The 24,791-nt window shown below is 46.6% G+C and overlaps 1 protein-coding gene across 2 annotated transcripts in view; it reads left to right on the top strand.

Moving 5' to 3' along the window:
• U2A' (U2 small nuclear ribonucleoprotein A) overlaps positions 1–24,791 on the top strand; it is a 45,559-nt gene that overhangs the window by 19,979 nt on the left and 789 nt on the right. For both annotated transcript variants that reach the window (XM_010252104.3, XM_010252105.3), the window contains exons 5-7: positions 1,779–1,952; positions 3,582–3,632; positions 3,780–3,956. In XM_010252104.3, the coding sequence (XP_010250406.1) occupies positions 1,779–1,952; positions 3,582–3,632; positions 3,780–3,956 (402 nt within the window). The remainder of the gene's footprint in view (positions 1–1,778; positions 1,953–3,581; positions 3,633–3,779; positions 3,957–24,791) is intronic.

Below are 24,791 nucleotides of genomic sequence, written 5' to 3' on the forward strand. Positions count from 1 at the left end.
GGACTTTTTATGGGAACCAAGTGAAGGGTAGCAGGATGATAGGATTAACTAGGACGTGGTGAGTAGAGAAAAGATGCATGAGCTCTGGGAATAGGTAATATTACAAAGGAGGAATACAACTCTTCTGGGGAAATGGCTTTGGTGAATGCCACAAGACAGGGATAAATTATGGACGAAGGTGATATTGAGCATTCGTGGGCTTTTGGACAACGAATGGGATGGCAGAACTTCGGCTAGGGCGAATTGGGCTTCTCCTTGGAAAACCATCAATGCCGTATTGCCACTCTTTATTCCTTTTATTATGTACAATTGTTATAGTGGTAACTAGACCTGTTCATGGGCTGGGCTCGGGCTTTGCTTTTGCCAAAATGTGCTTCTTGTTCTAGTTAAGGGGGTATGGTGTAAGCCCAACCCTATCAGTGCTTTTTGTTGGGAAGTTGCTCATGAAAAGATTAATACTTGTGACTTTATCCAAAGAAAATGACCATATTGGTGCTCATTGCCTCAATGGTGTACCTTGTGCAAGGCTAATGGTGAGAGTTTCTACCACTTGCTTATCCTTTGTTCGTTCACTACTTTTATTTGGGAATGGTCTCTTTCCTTGTCTGGGTGTAGGTGGATACCTCCGGCAGATGTTCAAAGTTTAATTGTCCCCTCTTTCTTCGTATGGCCAAAGAAAATGGGAAGAATTATGTGGGGATGCTCAAGAGTGGCATTTTGATGGATAACTTGGGAAGAAAGGTACTCTAGAATCTTTGTAGAGAAGGAGAGAAGCAAGGAATATGTCATTGGAAATAATTATAATCAGAGTGGTACATTAGCTGAAGTCCTTGGACACTTTTTTTCCCAATGTATCAATGGATGTCCTCTTTAGAGGAGGAAGTGGCTGAATTATGTTCAACTAAGTCCATTTCCAATTACTACTGGTCCCTTCCGGAACGAGGGTTCATTAAACTTAATTTTGATGGCAGCAGCATGGGTACTCCAGGGTTTTTTTTGGTATTGGTGGTGGGGTTTTCAGAGATGATGAAGGCTAGATTCTACCTCTTTTCTCAGGACCAGCCAGGGAGGGTTGGATATACAGTAATGAAAAGAAGAAAGTCAGGTGGTTGACAAGAGATATGGAAATTTCCTTCAATTGGGCTAAATACTGTGCTATCTCGTTAGCCTGATGTTTTAGGCAAACACAGGGTGGGGGGAGAATCTATGTTCTGGGTACTGTTTTTAATGAGGGAACAGTTGGGGGAGAAATAAGAGATTTTTTCTCACATTGTCTGACATTTACTTCTGTAATTCCTTTGTTGTACACTTATTTCTATTCTTTAATGAAATGAATTTATGCTGTTATCGATAAAAAAAAATTCCCCTCAAATGTCATCTTAGTTTTGATATGCAGATGTGTTTGATGGAGGTACTGTTTGTATTCCATTTTGAGGTGTCCATGGAGCATAGGCCTTACACTTGCATCAGTTATATACTCTATAGTAATGTGTATTTTTTTTTTTTTTTAAGTTTAAAGCATTGTGGGTGTAATGTCTTACTTCCATATACATAATGTATTTATTTTGTTGGAAAGTAATAAGTTCTACTCCCCATTTGTTATGAGTCCACCCAAAATTCTATAACATGCATATATGAGTCGGGGCTTTCTCTAATGATTCATACCTTTTGATCTTTAGAATCTTTCTATTTCTAGCCTATAAATTTTATGTAATCCTTTTCTTCTCTTCTGTTTTTTCACTCCATGGCTTGATTTTCGTTATCATGTTTGAGAATAGGAGAGAATTGAAGCAGAAAATCTGTTTGCATCAAAAGAAGCTGAAGAGGAGGCTAAGAAAGTATCTGCAAAGACATTCACTCCGGGTGAGATGCCAGATGTTCAAGATATTCTGAAGGAAGAACAAACCCCTAAAGCAGTTGCTCCCACACCAGAGCAGATTATAGCTATTAAGGTGAGATGTTTGCGATTTTTGTTATTGGGTTTGTGCTTTATGACATGGAATCTCACACTCTCTCTCCATGTGTGTGTGTGTGCATTGACTCTTATCTATGTTGTTAACCAATGTTGGTCCCTACTGTCTGGGGGCCTTGTGAGGGATGTACTGGATATGGACATAATTTTTGGCAATTTTTTGCACAAATTTGCTGCTCTCAGACTCAAACTCGTGTTCTCCTGCTGGCCACTTGGTAGTCTAAGATTTTACTATTGCACCAAGCAATGATTTTTTTTTGATAAATGAATAATGCTTTTATTAATAAGAAAGGAAGTGTACGTTCACCCTAAGAGCAAGCACGAGATGCTACCTCCCCTTAGAATCTCCTTAAGTATCAGATTTTCTACTCCTAGTTGGTTTGCGGCCTATAATCCTTGCACCACAGCCAGTATCTCAGCCCTTGTTGAATCGCCAACTCCCACTGGTACTGAGAATAGGGATAGGATGTTTCTATCCTTACCACTTAAGATCCCTCTTATACCCAAAGGCCCTTGATTGCCTAGACTGCTGTCATCAAAGTTCAGCTTTACCACACCCTTTGTGGGAGGTCTCCACTCTATCTGTAGTCTATTCTTTTTGGGGGGTGGGGAGGCCACCTCTGCCCAACTTTTCCAGAGATCATCAAAAGAATAACCTCTGAACAGATCTGAAGTTTTTAGCCAATGAATTGTTCTTGTCAAAATGCACTTCTTTACTTCATTGATGCTTCTTTCATTTTCTTGGACTATTCTAAAATTCCTTTCCTCCCAGATAGTCCACAAAATGGCTGTCTGATGCACTTCCACATTAGTTTCCCTCTCTTAGTTGGCTGCCCAAAAGTAGACGGATCAAAAAGCAAGTTTATTTCAAAGGGAAAGATCCACCTGCACCCAAAAAACATAAAGACTCAATTCTAAATATTAGCAGCAAAAACACAAGATAAGAGCAAGTGATGGTGATCCTCGTTATGCACTTCACACAAAATACAGCAGTTTGGGGATATACAAAGAAAATGTCTCTAACTTTGAAGTTTATCCATAGTATTGATTTTACTGTAAAAGGCTTCCTAACAGAAAACTACTTTAGGGGGAATGGGCCTTGACCAGATTTCTTTGACAAGGAACTCCGAAGAGAGAGGGGCAGAACAGAGGAGTTGAGATAAGAAGCGCAAGTAAAGGAACCGTTAGGAGTTAGGGTCCAAATTCTTCTATCGGGTTTTGAGTGGTCCGAACAAACGGAGTCCAAAAGAAGCAAGAGCTCAGAGACACAAGCAGATTCCTCATCCCTTAAACCTCTATGACACACAAAGTTCCAATTCAAAGACAAGGGGAGAACTGAGGGAGAGAAATCTTGAAGCAGGCTCCTTTTTAAAGGGGGAGATAGAGTACAGGGAGGGGAATGATCCCTATTTGTATCCTGTACATGACAAAGAATGTTTGAAGAGTTTTTTTTTTTTCTTTTTTTAATTTCCTTTTCTTTGTCTATTATTGTATGGTGACTTGATCTTGGGGTATAGATTTCTGTTATTACTTATTTTATCAGTAAATGTGAAGAATATGGGTTTCAAATTTCATTATTAATATCTCTTCATCTTTGTCATATATGCAGGCTGCAATTGTAAATTCCCAAACTCTTGAAGAGGTTGCAAGGCTTGAACAGGTTTTTATTTTTATTTTCTTAATTTTCTTATTTCGGAAGATAGTTTACTGTCCATTTTCTCTTTATCTTTGTGCCTGCCTTTTTGCCTTTTTGTCCTTTTTCTGGTTTTACACTTGTGTATTCATCTTTTGTTTAATTTCATGGCAGGCTTTGAAGTCGGGTCAGCTCCCAGCAGATCTGAAGATTCCAGAGGATGACACTGCTACAAGTATTGTCCATCCCAAAGACGACAAAATGGAAATGCACAACCAGAAAGAAGATAATTCACAATCACAACATTCCGTGGACCAACAAAATGATAATGGCTCTGTACCAATTGAAGAGGTATTTTGTTAATTCTATTACATGCTGGTGAATCTGTTTGGGCAAAAACAAGTAGCTCTCCTGAATCAATGGCTTAGGTATATGTTAAGATTGCAGGTGTGACATATGGGTATTTTGTGTCACTTCATTTTAAGTTTGCTTAAGCAATGTTTTATTTACTGTCCCACACTTATTAGGGGAAGAATTGTCATGATACTATGAAATTAGAATACTACAACTATCAGCTGACTGGTTAAGAGACACCTAACCTCTCATCATTTGTTTCTTTCCTCTTTCTTCTTCTTTCCACTGTCGCTTCTTTCTTTCTGCCTACTGTATAGAGCAAATAAACATTAGTACATGGTATCCGAGCTAATTTGAAGCATGCAGTCTCTCTAGAATACCAGTATAAAGAGGTTCTTGTCTATCTTTTCTCTCCTGAAGCTGAACCCTAGAGGCATGCAATTTCCTTAGGATTCTTCTCTGTTATGTTTTATAGTGGTAGCAATCATCTTGGTTGACTGCACGGTGCTGTGCATGTTATTGCAGCCCTCCATATGACAGTTCAAAGAGGAATTAGGTGCTGTTGGTTGTGAAGATTGGTAGCAGTGCATGAATGCCAAGGTTGTCACATGATTTTAGTGTATTTTGTTGTTGGATAAGAGTAGTGATGATGTTTGGTGGCTGCTGTAGGAGTACCGAAATCCAACTTGTGGTGGCTGAATGCTGTGACGTATAGTAGCAGCTATGTTGGTGGTTGAATAGGTGACTGGTATTGTGTTTATGATGAATGGCTGCAAAAGAATGCACAGATTATGAGCTGGTTATAAAACAATATGGAACCATGTTAGGAGGTTGTATTCTGGCTAGTACAATATTATGGGCGTTTACCAACTAGTCTAGGAGTTTCTTATTATAGCAGTGTGATAACAGCTTAAAGAAGCACTATACAAGTCTCAAGAGCAATCATAATGAGTTGGATGTCTATCAGCCATTCACCCTTGATAATAGCAACATAGGGAGAGCTTTGATGTGGCTTGATTTCTTTCTGGATTAAAACCAGACTGTGAGCAAGTCCATGCTACATTTAATGTAACTCTGAGCTCCTATCTTTAGCATAGATGTTTGTTTGACTTTGAAGAGTCTCTGTTATTTGGTAAGACTATTACTATCTGATGGTGCGCAATTCGGCTGGTCCTAACTGTCAACGACTTTGCCTCTGGGTAGAGCTACAGGGAGCTTGAAACGGAGAAGATGAGGAAGCTCCGGGGGGAACCTGGTATGAATGCTCCGAAGCTCAAGTTAGAATTCTCTCAAAGGCAAGATAAAACCAGATGGCGCAAAGTTCACATACCTTGTTCTCGGGGGTAGGGAGCCTTTTATAACCATCTCGCGCACTCACTTCTAAGCTTCTGTCAGGTCGGGTATGATTACCTCTGGGCCGCTGCCAGTTCGGGTGTCATCCCCTCTGCTGGACAGAACCGCCACTGCTCTCTTTGTCGGAGCCGTCTCTGCGACTGGCGATGATGGTGGCAGGTGGCCGTTGAAGTGCGGCTGTCAAGCGACAGATCCCAAGTCAGTCAGGTGCGCCGCGGATACGGACCTGTGTCAGGTATGGTACGTTTGTTCAGCTCGGCATCCTGGAGGCGAAGTGTCGGAGTGGTGAGCGAGGTGACCTTGAGTTCGGATAGGGGAGTGTCCCGAACTGCCATGAGGCGGGCCATTTTGGGTTATTGCCTTGTGTGAGGTTCGGGGCTCAAGGGAGAGTTTGGGCTCCTTGTAGGGAGTTCGGGGCCTTGGTAGGGAGTTCGGACTGCTGTTTCCTCCGGTGCTCGCGCCTCGGGCGCGCTGTTGTGCCGAGCAGTTCGCCTTTGCCACGTGGAGTGATTACGAGGTCGGGCCAAATCTTCGTTCATCAATTGCCCCCCCTCCTCGTGCTAAGGGCCTTGCCCTGGCGCGGGGAGTTCGCGAGCTGGCGGTGGATTTGTCCTGTACCTTGAATCTTGGTTGACTGATAACGCGGGAAACGCGCTGACCTGCCTACAAATGCTGACAGATGTGACAGCGTGCTCTTTATTTCAAAAATTCAAAAAGCGCGCCGCTGGGAGACGTGACAGCAGGCGTCTTTTCAAATTTGAAAACGTGCCACTACTGCCTTTAATGTGAGGAGACGTGCGTTGGCGTTCTGTCAGTTTCAAAAAGATATGCGCCGGCGCATGTCAGTTTCAGAAAGACGTGCGCCAATCATGTCTTGGTCTCAGGGGACGTGTGGTCAGCGTGACTGCGGGCCGTCGGATCGGCTTTGATCTGCGCTGTTGCTTCTCGGTCACTGTGGTTATAAATAGTGGGGGACTCCAGTCGGTTTGTCACTTCTGCACTGCCTCTTGAGTTCGCGTCCAGGTTTCAGCTCGCGTCCAGGCTTTCAGTTCGCGTTCAAGGTTTTTTGCTCATTCAAGTTCTCGTAGTTTCGTTCAAGCTTTTTAGCAGGTGAGTACCTTCCTGGAATCCACCCTCTCCTCGATGTCTAGCTCGGATAGATCAGACGGTTTTTCCAGTGAGTCAGATGCAAGTTCCACGAACCGAGTTGCATCCCCTGATAGTTCTAGCGAGCCGGAGGTAGAACTCGAGGAAGAGTTCGAACCCGTAGGTCGAGTCGCCTCGGGTAGTTTGGCGTCCACCTCTCGTCGGGGTCGGTTGTTAGACAAGTTTGGCCCCTCGACCATGACGCCCGAGGGGCTCTAATCCCTTATTACCTATTATAATTTGCCTGGGGAGTACGCTTATTTCATACCTTCGAGTAGCTTTCCCTGGGAACACGGTCCTGACGAGATCGTGATATTCCTGGAGCAGCTCGCTGCGGGGCTGCGATTGCCTTTCTATCCCTTGTCGAGGTCTTGAATCACTTCGGCGTTACGGTTGGCCAGCTTCACCCGAACTCCATTCGTAATTTGGTGGGGACAATCTCCCTATTTTGCGAACAGGACTTTCCTTTAGACTTGGAGATCTTCTCTTCCATCTTAATGCTTAAGAAGCAAGCGGGTCTCCTCCCTGGGCGTAGGTGGGTGTACTACTTGTCTTCTCACCCGGGTTTTAAGCTTTTACATGAGCTTCCTAATAAGGTCCCGGCGTGGAAGCGGGACTACTTCGGGGTGCGAAGTGTGTTGGGGTGGCCGTTTCAGACCGGGTGGGGGATGGGCCGCCCCTGACTCCGGGGTTACGCTTGACAAAGAGACGGCGAAGGGCCTCCGGCAATGGGCGCGACTTGGGCTAAAGTGCCAACAGTATCTGACAGAGGCCAAGCTCATTGCGGCCGGCTTGAGTTCGGGTAGGTTCCTTACTTAGAGGTTCTATTTTACTCTGTCTCTTGCTTTCTTTTGATGCCGAACCTCTTTTTTGCAGGTGTGATGGACTCAGGAGGGACCCGTGGTGGGCACTTGTTTCAAGGCATGAAGAGGAGGAAGCGAGTCGCCAAGCGAACTCGTGCTGAGCTGCCCCGGGATGTGGAGCCTGAGGTTCCAGGGAGCCCGAGATGGCTCTTCCAATGCAAGAAGCGGCAGGGGGCCCGTATGCTGAAACTACTTACACGGGGGCTCCCACCTATTCTGGGTCTGCTCATACGCGAGCTGGGCCCTCGGGCTTGGGGGCCCCAGGGGAATTCAGGAGTGTGTTGTCGCCGACCCACGCTCTTCAGAAGAGTAAGGAGGCCATTTTTCCCGAGGAGGTCGCGGCGTGGATTGATCTCCCTCTGCACCAGGTGGCTTGTCGTGCTGTTACTCATGCCATGATGGTAAGTCGGACTTTTTATTCAACTCTTCTGCTTTTATCCTTCTTGCTGTCGTTCTTTTAATCACTCGTTCTTTCTTTTTGGTAGGTAAACTCTTCTATTCATGCCTTGGCGACCCATGTGGAAAGGAGCTGGAGGCAGGCGCGAGCTACCGAAGAGGCTCTTCGTGCTGCTGAGGCGGCTGCTCGCGTTGCACAGTCCAGGTAGGCGAGGTCTCAGAGAGATGTCGAGGCCATGGGAGTCGTAGTGAAACATATGGTGGACTTGAGGCTGGATTTGCAGCATCGGGTCGAGTATCTTCAGGAGGACATTAGGGAGAGGACGCAGATCTTCTCTCAAGGTATTGAAGATGCCAAGAAGAAGGCCGTCGATGATTACATCGCCTTGCCGGGCTTTGACGACCTGATGGTGGATTCGTACCGAAGGGGTTTCAAGCTAAGCCAGTGGATGATCCGGAATACGTACCCCGAGCTTGATATTAGTGCCATATCCACTTTGCGCATAACTCAGGAGATGGCCAATGCTGCAGACAGTGAGCCAGATTCCGAGGGCGAGGCGGGACCTTCGGGTATTGTTGAAGTGCCTTCTGATAATGAGGAAGTAGCCTCGGGCCTGTAAATTTTTTTTTTTTTCGAAATGTACTCCCTTATTTTGAAATGGAATGACTTTTCTTTTTGGTTAAGTGTTGGTTGTTCTTTCTCCCGAACTAAACGTATTTGGCGAACTGACCATACGTCCGGTCTTTTTCCTGCCCGGGTTACCGCACTCGCGCGGCCTGTTTTGGTGCTCTGAGATGCCGATGTCCCTATTAGTTCGTTGTCTCCGTTTTTCCTTTGGCTGACTTTTCTTGGCTTGCCTATGCCGAGGTTCCTTCGTTAGCTCGGCATCCTAGCCCTTGGGCTTTGGTGGCGATTTTATCTACTCTGCTTGGTGGTCTATAGGTAGTATTGCCTTAAGTTGACGATGTTCAATGCTCGGGGTACTTGCTTACCCTCTAAGGTTTCGAGCTCGTATGCCCCCCCGAGTGCTTTATTTACTCTGTAGGGTCCTTCTCAATTTGGTCCGAGTTTGCCCACGCCAGGTTTGGGTACCATGATCTTACGGAGAACCAGGTTGCCGACACGGAAGCTCTGCTTCTTTACTCTGGTGTTGTAGTACCGAGCTACTTTTTGCTGGTAGGCCGCTGCTTGGATGTGCGCGAGGTCTCTTACCTCATCCAGTAGGTCGAGGTTGGTACGTAACTCATCTCTGTTTGTCTAATCATCATATGCTTCTAGTCGCAGTGTAGGTATTTCGATTTCTGCCGGGATTACCGCTTCGGTGCCATAGGTGAGGTTAAAGGGGGTCTCTCCTGTGGCGGTTTTTTCCGTGGTTCGGTGAGCCCATAGAACACTTGGTAGCTCGTCTGCCCACAACCCTTTAACTCGGTCTAGTCGTGCTTTCAGTCCGTGGAGGATGGCTCTGTTCATTACTTATGTCTAACTGTTTGCCTGCGGGTGTGCGACCGATGTGAAGTTCTGACGAATTCCCATATCTTGGCACCATTCTTGGAACTTGATATCCTCGAACTGTTTGCTGAAGCGACATACAATGTTTTTCCAAAAGAAGTTCTATATGTTTCGGGCTGTGACTATTGCCAGAGGTTAAACTTCTATTCATTTTGTGAAGTAATTTACTGCCACCACTAGGAACTTTCTCCCACCTGTTGCTGGCGGGAATGACCCCAGGAGGTCGATCCCCCACTGTGCAAAGGGCCATGGACTGGTGAGGTACTTGAGGTCGGTAGCCGGCTGATGGTGGATATTGGCATGCTTCTGACACTTGTCGCATTTTCTGACGAGCTTGACAGCCTATTCCTTCATCGTTGGCCAGTAGTATCCTTGTCGAAGTGCCTTTTGGGCGAGGGCTCTGCCCCCCAGGTGTCCCGCATAGGCCTTCATGAGTGTCGCGGAGTACGAGCTTGGCTTCGGCAGGTCGCAAGCAACGCAGGTAGGGGAGCGTGTAGGACCGTAGGTACAACCGTTCGTCTATCATGACGTATTTGGCTGCCTGGCGCTGCACCCTCTTGGTTGCATTGCGGTTCGCAGGGAGGGTTCCATCTAGCAAGAAGCTCGTGAGTGGGTCGATCCATCTTGGCTCTGCTTCAAGGACGGGAGCGACCTCCTTTGCCCCACTGAGAATGCTAGGCCGAGGTAAGTCCTCTATGTACACGGTTCTCATGGTGTTGTGACTTGTGCTGGCTAACCGGGACAGGGTGTCGGCCTCAGTGTTCTCTGACCTCGGGATTTTCCTGATGAAGTGTGACTGGAAGTTGAGCAGAGCCTCCTTTACTCTTGCCAAGTATGCAATCATAGTGAGCTCGCGTGCTTCGTATTTGCCCGTAACCTGGTTGACCACGAGCTGGGAATCACTGCAGATAACTACGTGCTTTGCTCTTACCTTGTGCGCTAGGTTCAGCCCGGCTATCAGTGCCTCATACTGCGCCTCGTTGTTGGATGCCGCAAACTCAAAGCGTAGTGCGTATTCCAATTTCATGCCACTCGGGCCGCGTAGCACTATTCCAACCCCGCTGCTCTGCTGGTTCGAGGAGCCATCTACGTGAAGGATCCATGGCTCCTCATCCCAGTTCGCGTTTGGCCTAACCAGGAGAGATGCCACACTGGTTGCTACTTCACGGGGTTCAGACTCTATTGGCTTGGGAGCTCCGAGCTTGCCCGAACTGGGGATCTCGGGCTCGGCCGTCCCAAGGGCTTCGAGGCTGAACGTGCACTCGGCGATAAAATCTACTAAGGCTTGGGCCTTAATAGCAGTTCGTGGCTTGTATTGGAGGTCGTACTCGCTGAGTTCGATGGCCCATTTCGTCAGTCGACCGGAAACCTCGGACTTGAGTAAAACTTGCCTCAGAGGTTTGTTAGTCAAGACGATGACAGTGTGAGCTTGGAAGTATGGGCGGAGTTTCTGGGTTGCTATCACCAGTGCGTATGCTAGCTTTTCTATCTGTGGGTACCTTGTCTCTGCTCCCTACAAGATTTTACTAACATAATAGATGGGTCGTTGGACCTGATCTACTTCTTTTATTAGTACCGAACTGACCACCTCGTCGCTTGCCGAGAGTTACAATTCCAAGACCTCGCCCTCCTCGGGCCGGGCTAAGGTTGGCACACTAGCGAGGTAGCTTTTTAGTTCGTCGAACGCGAGCTGGCAGTCTCGGGTCCACTCGAACCCTTTGCCTTTGATTGCTTTGAAGAAAGGCAGGCAGCGGTCTGCTGACTTGGACATGAAGCGGCTCAGAGCGGCTATACGGCCGTTTAGCCTCTGAACTTATTTTACTTTCCGGGGTGGTCTCATATCTAGGATGGCCTTTACCTTGTCCAGGTTGGCCTCAATACCGTGCCAGTTGACAATGTACCCTAGGAACTTGCCCGAGGTGACACCGAAGACACATTTGTTAGGGTTTAGTTTCATGCTAAATCGACGCAGGATTTGGAAGACAGAATCAAAGTCCTGTATTAATTCATGTGAAAACTACGTCTTGACGACCATGTCGTCTACATAACATTCTATTTTTGTGCCAATTAAGGGCCGAAACAGCCTATTTGCAAGTCTTTGGAAGGTCGCCCTGGCATTTTTTAATCCGAAGGGTGACCTTGTAGCAGTACAGGCCGAACTCGGTTATGAAACTGGTTTTTTCCTCATCGGACTGGTCCATCCTGATTTGGTTGTAGCCCGAGTAGGCATCCAGGAAGCTTAGCAACTCATGTCCCGAGGTCGCGTCCACTAGGCGGTCAATTCTGGGGAGGGGGAAGCAATTTTTTGGGCAAGCTCGGTTCAAGTCAGTGTAGTCGACGCAAATGCGCCACTTGCCATTTGCCTTTTTTACCAGCACTGGGTTGGCTACCCAGCTCGGGTAATGAACTTCCCTTATGAAGCCTGCTGCGATGAGCTTTTCGATCTCCTCGTCGACCGCCCTCCAGCGTTCTGGGGCTAAGTTGCATTTCTTCTGTCTAACGGGTCTGACTATAGGGTCAGTATTAAGCTTGTGAGTTATAAGGCTGGGGTCAATGTCGGGCATGTCGGCCGCGGACCAGGCAAAAATATCTAAATTTTGAAGTAAAAAACTCACTAGTTCGGTTCGTAGTGGTTCCTCGACGGAAGCGCCGATCTGTAGTGTGCGAGCTGGGTCTCTAGCCGAAGTCGGGACTGCGACCGTTTCCTCTGTGGGCGAATCTCGTTCCTCGCCTTGCTCCGTAGGCCGCTCCAGTTCAAGGTCGTCGGCTGCCTTGGTTTTTCCCTTCAGGGCGGCAACATAACACTTGCGGGACTCAAGCTGGTCGCCCCGCACTACCCTCACACCGAAGTCTGTAGGGAACTTCATTGCCAAATAGTATGTGGAGACCACTGCCCGCAGGATATGCGTAATTGGCCGCCCTATTATGGCATTGTATGGGGAGGGGGTTGCGACCACCAGGAAATCGTGGTTGAGTCTGACCGCACAAGGCCATGTGCTGACTTCCACAGGTACTGTTATCATTCCGATGGGCCTGACTTCTTCTCCGCTAAAGCCCACCAGAGGAGTGCTTGCGGGCTTCAGTTCGCTTCTCTGCTACTGTAGCTGGTCAAATACCGACTTGAAGAGGATGTCCGCCGAACTACCCGAATCCACAAGTATGCGCCTGACTTCGAAGTCCCTGATCCTTAGTTTTATGACGAGCGCGTCATCGTGGAGGTGGTGGACACCTCGCGCATCGTCTTCCATGAAGAAGATTGGTTCTTCTGTCTTCGGCCTCTGTGGAGGGTTCTGTTCTTCTCGGGCTGCCTTGCGAACTAACGTCCGGGCTGCTGCCGAAGTACACCCTGCTACCACCGAACCTCCCATTATCACATGGATGGTTCCCCGAAACTGGCCTTTCTTCCGGAGGCTGTGGCAACGCTTCGGTTGGTCTGCTGCTAGATTCGGGGGCGTCCTTTCCGTGCTCCCCTTGCCGACTCGCCTTATTGTTATTATTCTGTACAAAATTTCTCAAGTATTCGCGACGGATGAGTCCCTCTATCTCGTCCCGGAGATTATTACACTGTTCGGTACTGTGACCGTGATCTCTATGAAAACTACAGTATAGATTTTTGTTTCTCTCGTTTGAATTACCCTTTAGGCGAGGTGGCCACTTGACGTATGGGGCGTCTTTGATCGTCATCAAGATCTCGGTCCGCCTCGTGTTTAACGGCGTATAATCCGTTCGAACTGCTAATGGTGCTCGGGACGGTTGGCTCGGCTTCGCCTCCCGGGCCGGGTTTCTTCTGTCGCCTGGGTTGGAGGGTTCACCTTCTCTTTTCCTTTTCTCGACCCCGCCTTCGGTCCTTTGGTTGATCTCTTCCTCTGTTCTCATGAACTTGTCTGCGAGCTTGAGGAATTCGGCCACGGTCGCGGGCTGGCTGGCTACCATGTGCCATTTAAACTCCTTGTGTGCTAGTCCTCTCTTGGCTGCCGCGAGTTGAACTGCGGGGTCTAATCGAGGTATCTGCAAGCACGCTTCATTGGACCGCTTGATGTAGCCCCGGATGGATTCTTCCTCTCTGGACTACTCCGAAGATGCTTTCCTCAGTTTTGGGGCATTGCTTGCTGGTAACGAAGTGCGCGGTGAAGACCTGCACGAACTGGGTCCAACTCCTTATTGACCCAGGGGCTAGGTTCCTGTACCATGTGCGGGCCACCCCCTGAAGGTGGTGGTGAAGGCCACGCACATGCATGATTCACTGGCCCTAGCGAGGTGCATTTGGGACTGGAAAGCATCGAGGTGGTCGTTGGGGTCAAAGGACCCGTCATACTTGTCCAATGGTGGGAGCTTGAAGTCTCTGGGCATGGGGACTGCCAGGAGTTCTGATGCGAGGGGGGAAGGGACTGAGAGAATCGGGGCAGCTTCGTCCGAGCTCGTCTCTTCCTTACCTCTAAGTTCGGGCAGGACACGGGTGGCAGTTCGGCGACTTCGCCGGCGCCTTAGTTGTTGAGTGGGCCTGGTATTGGCGCTGCTGGCCTCTGTGTTGCTGAGCTCGATGGGTCCAGAATGTTGGTAGTCTGCTGCTAGGGCGCTGAATCGGTTCTCTGTGAGCGGGAACTCAGGCTTGGAGCGCCGAGGTGCTGACTTTGCGGGCGAGGTTCCCGACCCGCCTGCGAGCTGCGAGGCGGGGGTGATTCTTTCCCTTCAGCCTAGGATGAGGCCTGGCTATTGGGGGGGTTCTGGAGTTGGGAGGCTTCTCCTCGGCGAGGGCGTCCACCCTAAGGGGAAGCCTTAATTGGCTTCGGAGCAGGGTGCCGAGGTGGAAGCAGTGACTGGTTCAGGGGCAGTTGGGGGAACTGTTGCTGATAGTGATGTTGAGAGAGGTGGTGCATTACTTGGTGCTGCTGGAGTTGATGTTGCTGGAATTGTTGCATTTGGGCTTGCATTGCCTGCATGCATTGCATCAGGTCGTCAAACTGGTTCTGGTGGGTCGCCAGGGGAACAACAGTTGGTTCAATAAAGGTTGTTTCGATAAGGAGTGGAAGGGGAATGCTCATGGCAGGAAGGTTTACGGGCACCACTGCTTGTGACGCATTCAAGCTAGGGGTCCCATCCATCGGAAGGGGGATGGTGAACTGCCCGACGCACACCATGGGGACTTGAAGTTGTTCCCCGGTGGTGTTTGTCTCCGTGCCACGTCTGGCGTTGCTGGAAGAAGCCATCAGTGTTGGGGCTTTTGGAGAAAAGAGGTTATGAGAGTTTAGAGGGAGGCTTTTAGAAGCTTTTCCACAGACAGCGCCAATTGATGGTGTGCAATCCGGCTGGTCCTAGCTGTCAACGACTTTGCCTTTGGGTGGAGCTACAGGGAGCCTGAAACGGAGAAGATGAGGAAGCTCCGGGGGGAACCCGATATGAATGCTCCGAAGCTCAAGTTAGAATTCTCTCAAAGGCAAGATAAAACCAGATGGTGCAAAGTTCACATACCTCGTTCTCGGGGGGTAGGTAGCCTTTTATAACCATCTTGCGCACTCACTTCTAAGCTTCTGTCAGGTCGGGTATGATTACCTCTGGGCCCCTGCCAGTTCGGGTGTCATCCCCTTTGTTGGACAGAACCGCCACTGCTCTCTTTGTCGGAGCCGTCTCTGCGACTGGCGATGACGGTGGCAGGTGGCTGTTGAAGTGCGGCTGTCAAGCGACAGATCCCAAGTCAGTCAGGTGCGCCGCGGATACGGACCTGTGTCAGGTATGGTACGTTTGTTCAGCTCAGCATCCTGGAGGCGAAGTGTCAGAGTGGTGAGAGAGGTGACCTTGAGTTCGGATAGGGGAGTGTCCCGAACTGCCATGAGGCGGGCCATTTCGGGTTATTGCCTTGTGTGAGGCTCGGGGCTCAAGGGAGAGTTTGGGCTCCTTGTAGGGAGTTCGGGGCCTTAGTAGGGAGTTTGGACTGTTGTTTCCTCCGGTGCTCGCGCCTCGGGCGCGCTGTTGTGCCGAGCAGTTCGCCTTTGCCACGTGGAGTGATTACGAGGTCGGGCCAAATCTTCCTTCATCACTATCCCTGGGAGATCTGCATTATTGGTTTCCACTTTCCAGAAATGGTTGAATGGCAATATGGGTGCTGGTTGTGAGACAAGAGGTGGTAAAATAGGTGTTAATTTGGATATTATTGGAATATCTGGATGTGGTCATGAGTCAGGGGGAGGTCATGGTAGAGGACCCTTGGAAATGTACTTATTTTAAGTGGCATTCCTTGGGCACATAGACCATGAGGGGTGATTTGGCTCAAGCTGGGTCAACCCTCTTGTTGATTATCTTCTCCACGGGACCCTACCAGCAGAGCGTAATGCAGCTCGGAGGGTAAAGCGTCAGTCAGCTTGGTACGTCCTCATTGACGGGCAACTGTATAGGAGATCCTTTATGCTCCCCTACTTGCGTTGCTTACAACCTTTAGAAGCAGACTGAGTGCTATACGAGATCCACGAAGGTCTCTGTGGAGGACACCTGGGGGGTAGGGCACTTGCCCAAAAAGCTCTAAGGCAAGGATATTATTGGTCTACAATGAAAGCGGATGCACTTGAGCTCGTCCAGAAGTGTGACAACTGGCAGAGGCACGCCAACATCCTTCACCAGCCTACCGCCGACCTGAAGTATTTGATCAGCCCGTGGCCTTTTGCCTAGTGGGGGATAGACATCCTCGGTCCATTCCCACCTGCAATCGAATAGAGAAGATTCCTGGTCGTGGCAGTTGATTACTTTACAAAGTGGGTGGAGGCCAAGCCCTTGGTGACTATCACAGCCTGGAACAATTCGAAGACATCAAGTTCTAGAACTGGTGCACCGAGATGGGGATACAACAAAACTTCACGTCAGTGGCTTATCCCCAAGCGAATGGATAGGCCGAGGTGACCAACAGGGTGATTCTCTGTGGATTGAAAGCTCGCCTAGCGCGAACTAAGGGTTTGTGGGTTGACAAGCTGCTGAATGTCCTATGGGCCTACATGACCACTATAAAGATTGCAACGTACGAGACACCATTCAACTTGACCTATGGTACGGAGGCCATCATCCTTGTCGAGGTTGATGTTCTGACCCTGCGGCTAGAGGCGTACAATGAGGAGGGCAATGACGACGAGCTGTGCACGAACCTCGACCTGATCAAAGTGGTATGTGACCTGACCTACCAACAGTCGGTAGCTCGGTACTACAATGCTTGAGTCAAGAGATGCCAATTTCGAGTTGGTGACCTTGTGCTCTGGAAGGTGATGTTACCTAAGCCCGGTGTAGGTAAGCTCGGACTGAACTGGGAGGGTCCGTGCAGGGTAAGATGTGTATTCGGTGAAGGGACGTAAGAACTCGAGACGTTGGAAGGGAGATAGGTGCCCCGTGCCTGGAACGTCGACAACTTAAGAAGACATTACCTCTGTGTTTGGGAGCAAAGCATCTGCCATAATTTTTTAAGTTCAGATGACCACCCACTTAGGCGAATTGGTTAGGCCGCACGTCGGCTAAATGATACGGTGGAGAGTGAACCAGGAGTCGTTCCCAAAGCCTAAGGGCCACGGTGCTCAGCCAATAGTGACCTCAGTGCTAAACACAAATAAGACCCATTCGCTTTCTAAGCATATGGGCAGCACAGGCATACTCAACTTACGCCTCATCAGTGCATAGGCAGGTCGGACACATACCCTACAATGTTTGCTCACCTTGGCTTACGTTGACTTTGGGTTATTCCTTATTGTGCCTAGTTCATCATCTTGGCATCTCGGGGTAACCTATACTTAGAGAAAAAATTTTCTAGTTCAAATTGGTGTGTGCGAAGTGACTAAAAGTGTATTTCATTCCAAAGATGGTTCTTACATTCATCAAAAAATAAAAGAGAGAAAGTCTACTGAACCGAGCTCAGAGACTCGACATACATTGTATATACAAGGAGGTCCAAAGAAAAGAAGCAGAAGGTTAGTCTTCATGGGGCTCCATGACATCTTTAGTAGCAGCAACATCATCGGTCTCCACGACCTCGTCGATTGCAACATTCGGGCTCTTCTCTGTTTCTCCCCCATTGAGACCATCATCACTCTCCTCCTTGGAGTCTAGATCTTGGTCGGCTTCTAAGACCATTTCAGTGCTGACTCTGATAGTGGTGAGGGCTCTGAGGTTGAGCTCGGGGAAATTGCATCTGGCCAGCTAGCGACAAACTTTGAAGCCTTTTCGAAAGGCATCCGAGCATTCCTCCTCCCTTAGTTGATTATACGCCGGTAAAGCTTTGTAGGCAGCAATAGATGTGTCCTCGGCGTCTTTAATGCCTTGGGTAAGAGCGGCCTCACGCTCAGCAGCAGTAGCATTTAGGTCCTCAGCTTCCTTCATTAGCTGTTCGGCCAGCCCTTTCTTTGCCAACACCTCGGCCTCCAGCTCGGATAGCATCACCGACCTTTGTCAGTTGACTCTGGCACTCTGTTAGTGTCCCCTTGACGTGTTCGATCCTCACCTCGGTGGCCAGAGCTCTTTTCAAGTGCTGCTTGGATTGTTGTGCGATAGAATGGATTAGTGTGTTCACTTGCAAAAGGAAGTAAATTTTCTAAGTATGAAAGATGGAACAAACCAAAGCAAAGCACTGAGATCGAGGACATACCACCATGCAGTGATTCACAACCTTGCCCCTGAGTTGAGCAACAGGCAACCCTACAAACTTAGAGACCTCCTCGGGGAAGATTGCATTCTTACTCTTCAAGAGGCTAGACCCGGGCATTCAAGATGCTTTGGACCATCTCGGGGCCTTCACTAGAAGAACTGACATCGGGAGTAGCGGTCTGGGCTCCTGAGAAATTTCACCTCGGGTCGTCTTTCTCTTCTTCCTCTTCATGCTCGAGAAGAGGTTGGTTATCGGGACACCCATCATAATGCTTGTGGAAAGCGAGCACCGAGTCAGTCGAAGTGATAAGATAACGTAAAAAAGTAAAGTGTGCACGTGCCGAGGTGGCGACCTACTCGGAGGACTTTGCCTGGCTGCGACAAGCTTGTCCTTGGCTAGATAATCTCCTAACCAGACCGAGATCTACTAAGGTCAACATCTTTTTTATCTTCCTACTTAAGCGATCTCTAGGGTCACTGATGGCAGTTCTCCATCGAGTCTGGAAGGGCCACCCCCTTTTAGCAATCACAATAAAATACCTAGTCTTACAGGATGACACCTTGGAGAAGGGTATTTATGAAGCAGCTTGTATCCAGGTCGATAAGCAATGAAATAACTAAACTTATCGACCCCTTTGGGGCCGACAGGGTTCTTCTTGATGGAGCAAAGCGAGGTGAAGGTGTCTATGTCTAAGGGGAGGTCGCGGTCATGGAACAAAGTGCCAACCACAGTACGAATTGAGTTCGGGTAAAGCTGATCTATGGTGACACTGAAGAAGTTTAGGGCTTCGACAATAAAGGGATGAAGAGGAAATCGGAGCCTAACGAACAACTGCTCTTCGAAGATAGCGATCTCGTCATCGTCGTGCACCTAGGGAAAATTCTCTAAAGGAAGGTTGTAACCATAGAAGTCGGGGAACTTAATAGTGGGCAACCAGCGCCTCAATCCGCTCGGGTGTTAGAATAAAGGGACCGAAGCAATCCGACCCCCGAGCACGACAAGAGGATGAAGCCTTTCTACTAGTAGCTTTTCGCTCCTGAACCGAGGTGTCCACCTCGGTTGGGGACTTTGAGCTGCGACCTAATGTGGCAGTGACCATCTCGGCCAGGCCAGACTCTAAGTCTTGGACCGAGGTGCCCACCTCGGCTTGATCGGACTCACTATTCATCTCAAACAGGCTACTTGTGCTACTATTAGACATACCGAATTGAAGGCAAGAAACAAACTCAAAGCAAGGCAAGGGAAGGCGACTTACCTAAGACCGAAGAAGAGAGGAGCAACCATGGAAACAAGATAGAGACGATCGACTTGGAAGCTAGTGCGTGACCTCTGGAATGCGAATACCCTGAATAAGACAAGGCGAATGGGACCCTAAGGCGCCCTTATTTATAGCCACAATAGTCGATCTTGGATGGCTTAGATCAACGCGATCCGATGGCTCTTGTAAAAACTGACCGCACGGCTCTGGAGGTCGAAATCGATTGAGTGGGTTTTTTGACGTCCGCGGAGTCTGTAACCCGCGTAACGTCCACGTGTCCCCGATACACGACTTGGTTTTACAGTTGAACCGGTTGGTCTAACCTTCGGACCAGACCTTGGCATGGGAGAAAACCGAGCCAAATTCACCTCAACTCGTCATGAACTCCCCGCACCGGGTCAAGACTGCAATTGATGAGGGGTGATTTGGCTCGACTTGCTAATAGGCCAACATGTGGACGTGACAGTTGACTGGACATTGATGAGGCACTTCTTGCCACCTCAGCAGGACAAGTCACCTTGGGTACCTCAAACACCTCAGCCAAGACCAAGGACTGAGTAGCTCGTTATGACCTGGCCTATCGAGGTGACACGTAGAGGACTTCTAGAAGCAAGCCAGCTGTCTCCGAGCTCTTCGGGATCATGCCACACAAGTGTAGGTCTTATCCTCATCCTGCCCAGATCGGACATACTCGATAAGCCTTATCGGCTATCACGAAGTCCACCTCTTGATGCGGAATGGACTCCTAAACAACACAGGCTGAGGATCTCGGAGGTGTTTCGTGAGACCCCTGGCAGCTCACCTATATAAGGGCATCTAGCCTAGTGACACAAGGTATGCGTGATTATTTGCTCACTAGCCTACTTGCTATCAAGCTTTCAGCTCGCGCACATAAAGTACTGACTTAAGCATTGGAGCAACCACACCGGGTAAGCTACCTCGGGTCCTTTGGTTCCCGTTTTTCTTGCAGTTCGACCGGCCAACTAAGCAACTGACGTCCGAACTGCCCTCCAGCTAGGAGCATCCAAATCGTGCACCATCAGTTTCCTCTTTCCAAAGATGGTTGAATGGCAATATGGGTGCTGGTTGTGAGACAAGAGGTGGTAAAATAGGTGTTAATTTTGATATTATTGGAATATGTGGATGTGGTCATGAGTCGGGGGGGAAGTCATGGTAGAGGACCCTTGGAAATGTACTTATTTTAAGTGGCATGCCTTGCGCACATAGACAAGATAAATTTAAGGCATGCACCTTTCCTGAACTCAAGTGATGTCCCTTCTAAAAGGTGCATGCCTGGTATACCCAAGCATGCAGCTTCTATAAGTTTCAGTTTTTTTGTTATCAAATATTATTAAAATAAAGAGACGTATAAAACAAAATAATGTAGTGGAGAAATTCTTGCAATTTTTCTTACAATCCGTTGTATATTGGTATATAAAGTTGCAACAAACAAAGGGCACATCACTTGGGCCACTTTCTTTCCCAACTGTTCAACTGTGTGACTTTTCATGTGACTTTAAAAATAAAAAAAAGGTTACGTTACTTACTCAAGTCTAAGCCACTCACTTGGGCCAGTTTACCATTTGGCCCACTTGATAAGTCTTGGGCAATGGGCTTTTTCATAGGCCCATCTTTGGACACCTGTAAGCCCTCTTTACTAGAACTAGACACATTCTGGTTTAGGCCTACAACTGGCCCAGCTGCTTTGGACTTTCCCTGGACCAACTCCTCCCCTATTTTAAACCCTCTTTGGTTGGCGCCTGAAACCACCTGCGCATAGCTCCAGCTACCTGTCAGCTGGTTGCCTTCAGCTACATGCTTAAGAAAGCCCTCCTGTTGCCTGTCTTTTGGTCTCCCCAGCTCTTTAGCTTTCATTTTGGTGCAAGGTCCATTTACATTTGACTCCACCAATCCTCTAGTGCCACACAGAGCTTCTTCTTCAACCTTCTCATTTCCCTATCTGCATGCTATTCTCTAGAGCCGAGCTTCAATTGCTGATGCTAGCCAAACTGAAACAACCTGCCCTTCCACCCTCAGCTCCACTTTCCATGGTATCTTCTCTGGTTTTACTCCACTTAGACTGATAGCTGCAAAGTGGAGATCTCCCCAGTAAGCACCAAGAAGGGTTGCACCACACAATTGTGCAATCGATTCAGCAATTTCTTGCCTCCACAGGTGAAAAGGCAGGCCCAACAGTCTCACTAGAACCCCATCTTCTACAAAGATGTCTCTTGAGTTTGATCCTGGACTCCAACTTGAGATTGTGAAATTTCCAATATTGGACTGGATGTTTAAGGCCCTGACTTCCACTCTATCTTCAAGCAAATCCAGCACTGCCTTAATTTCTCAAAGGGTGTTAAAATGAAGTTTTTCTTCAGCTTCAGCCTTACTATTAACAGATCTGCAACTGCTTTTCAATCCTTTACCCAGGAGCTAGCTACAAGTTTCTTTTCCCAATCTTCTTTCTTTAGATTCACTCCTATTTTTTGTCTCCCTGCACTATTCGCCACTACAAGAAACTCTTGCTTGTCCATCTTAACTTGACTTGTATAAGAGTTATCTGTTTCTTTGTTTTTTTCGCCTCTGTTGAACCTTCTTGTTTTTCTATCTTCCATTTCAGTATTTCTCCCAAAGCCCCACTTATCTCCTTCCATCCAAGACTCTGCCTTCCCTCTGGGAAGTAGACCATCTGATACTTTCCCTTACCAAAGTACTCTGTTAGTGATATGAAAGACCCTTTAGAGTTTACCTTGCTTTCTATCACATATTTTCTTCCATCTTCAGAGAGTTGGTAAAAGAGGTTTAGAAGTGGCAGATATGGTGTGTCCCTTATGGATCGAAAATGTGGAGTCATCTGGGCATTTGCTGGTCCACTGTGATTTTTCTCAATGGATCTAGACAAGATTGTTGGACTTATTTGGGGTAAAGCTTTTCTTCCCAGTGGATGTGAAGGAATTCATGGAGAGGCATGGTATCTAGGGGGTTTAAGTAAGGCTGGAAAGTTTGCATGGAGCTTCATTCCTGCAGCAGTATTTTAGGCTATATGGAGTGAGAGAAATAGTAGAATTTTTGAAGGCAAACAGTGCTCAAAGGAAGAAGTCTTGAACAAAAAGTATTGGGGATGGTTCATTCATGGTTGGCATTCTAGATATTTTTTTGATAGTAGACAAAGATCTATAAAACGGAATTATAAATGTTAAAACCATTGGAGATAGACTAATTTTAATTATACTTGTTTTAGGTGGGGAAATCATTAACATATTTAGTTCTTATGTACCTCAAGTGGGTTTTTTAGAAATCATTAAAAAAACAATTTTGAAAAACTTAGAAGGGTTAACCGAACAAATACTAAATGGGAAGATCTTTTTTTTATAGAACTTATATGGATGTGTAGGGAAAAGTATTGGATATGATGTGGTACATGGAGGATTTGGGTTTGAGAAGGGGAATGGAACATGAGATACAATCTTTAATTTGCATTAGTTTATGATATGACAAATTTGAACACATTTTTCAAAAAGAAAGATGAACACTGATAACTTTTAAAAGTGGATAAAACATAAGTCGAATCATGGTTGTCAAGGTGATGCCTAGGCACCTGCCTATGAGAGAAGGCACTTTTAAATGGTTGCCTTGCTTGATGGTCTACCTATTTTGTACATGCCACTATGAAAACCTTTTATATTCTTTTTTTTTGATATTATAATGAAAATTTTATTATTGTCTGTCTTAAGCCTTTGTAGACTTAAGAACCTGAATCAACAAGGAAGAGCTTAAAATTATGTCCAATAAACATTCTTCTTCTCTTTATTTTTCCATCCTTTCTTCCCTTTTCCTAGACAAAAAAAGGGGCTTAGCCCTATATTTTCTACATTTTCTTTTCTTCTATGTTTTAATATGAAGATGGTTGCTGGTTGCTATTGAAACCTAGGGAATTACCCTAGAATTCATTGCTTTTATGTAAAAAACATTCCATTGCCTAGGTGACAAGGTTCCCCCACCCCCACCCCAACGCCTAGTTTTGCCTTGGAGCCTTGAAAATTTGGTGGGAGGATCAAAAAGGAGTAAAATTAGCACAGTTTACAAACAAAATAATGCAAGGAAATTGTAATTTAGATGAAAAAACTAATGATCTGTGACTTGGAATGGCAAATTGCATAAAGAAAGTAGCAAGGGACATTTTACGAAAATTTGAACGGAAAAGGAAGTTAAAAAGAAGGAACCCAAAGTTAAATTTAAGGAATATGATGAGTTTGATCACAAAATTGATTAAAAAATGAGTTTTACCATATATTAGGCTATGTTAAGTGTATTAAAGAGGAATATCAAAGCATCTTGGTAAAATATGTGGAAACCAAGGAAAGATGGAAAACTATTTTAAAAAATTATCAAATGAACATGTAGAGGGCACTAATGGAGAGATTAGTAACATTGATAGTGAAAAAATAACACGTGCCTTCATGAAATTATAACTAAAAGTGAAAGAGGCACTAAATAAGATGGAGAAGAGAAATGTTTTAGGACTTGATGGTATTCCAATAAAAGTGTGGGAAGGAATGGGAGAGGTCGGCTTGTTGTGGTTAATTTAGCTATTTAATAAGATGTCAAAAGAAAAGAGGAGAAAAAGTATGCTGATTAGTGGAGAAAGAGTAGTATAGAACCTATATTTAAGAACAAAGGCAATATATAAAGTTGTAATAAACTGTCAGGGGATTAAACTCATGAGTCATGAGCCATATTGTGAAAATTTGCAAGAGCAAAGGGTACAACATGAAACAAGTATATTAAAGAACCAATTTGGGTTTACAGCTTTATGCTACGGAAATCCACCACGGAAGCTATCTTTCTTTTAAGACAATTGCTAGAAAAGTTTAGAGAGAAGAGGAGATCTTATGGTGTTCATCGATCTACAAAAAGCATTTGGTAAAGTTCTTAGAGAGATAATATGGTGGATCTTGGAAAAGAAAGGTGTTCTCAATAGGTATATAGATGCAATTAAGAATATGTATGAGGGTGCAACAACCAATGCTCGAACACCTATGTGAGAGACATCAGATTTTATAGTTGAGATGGGTCTTCATCAAAGCTCAATACTTGGCCCTTGTTTATTTGCAAAGGTCATATCTGAATTGACTAAACATATTCAAGAGAGGGGTCCTATGGTGCATGTTGTTTGATGATTTATTGATGAAACTAATGAATGATTAAATGCAAAAAGTTTTATGGACAAATACCTTAGAAACAATCAAACAAGAAGTTTTAAAGCTCCATTTGGTTTGTGGGAATAGGAGCTGGAAGTCCAATTCCACTGTTTGGTTGGGTGGAATCGGGATCTGATTCATATTCCTTGTGGAATGGCATTCCCCCATCTGAGGGAATGGTCATTCCCTCCCTCTCCCTTGGGAATGAGAATCCATTCCGGCCAATTTTGGTTCCGATTCTGATTCCAAGGAATTTCAATTCCAATTTCGATTTTGACTGCAAATGAAACGGACCCTATAATAAGTATGACTAAATTGAATATATGACAATGTATCAGGAAAAAAGATAATATGATATGTAAGTTCAGTAATAATTTTTTTGGTAAAAATTTTAATAATACTTGGAGTATAAATCAGCATACACTTGAATTGGAGATGAAGAGTAACTCGGTGTGACATTTTCAAGTATCTTGGTTCGATAATTCATAACAACA

The sequence above is a fragment of the Nelumbo nucifera genome, chromosome 3, assembly GCF_055504915.1.
Source record: "Nelumbo nucifera cultivar China Antique chromosome 3, China Antique-T2T, whole genome shotgun sequence".
Lineage (NCBI taxonomy): Eukaryota > Viridiplantae > Streptophyta > Magnoliopsida > Proteales > Nelumbonaceae > Nelumbo > Nelumbo nucifera.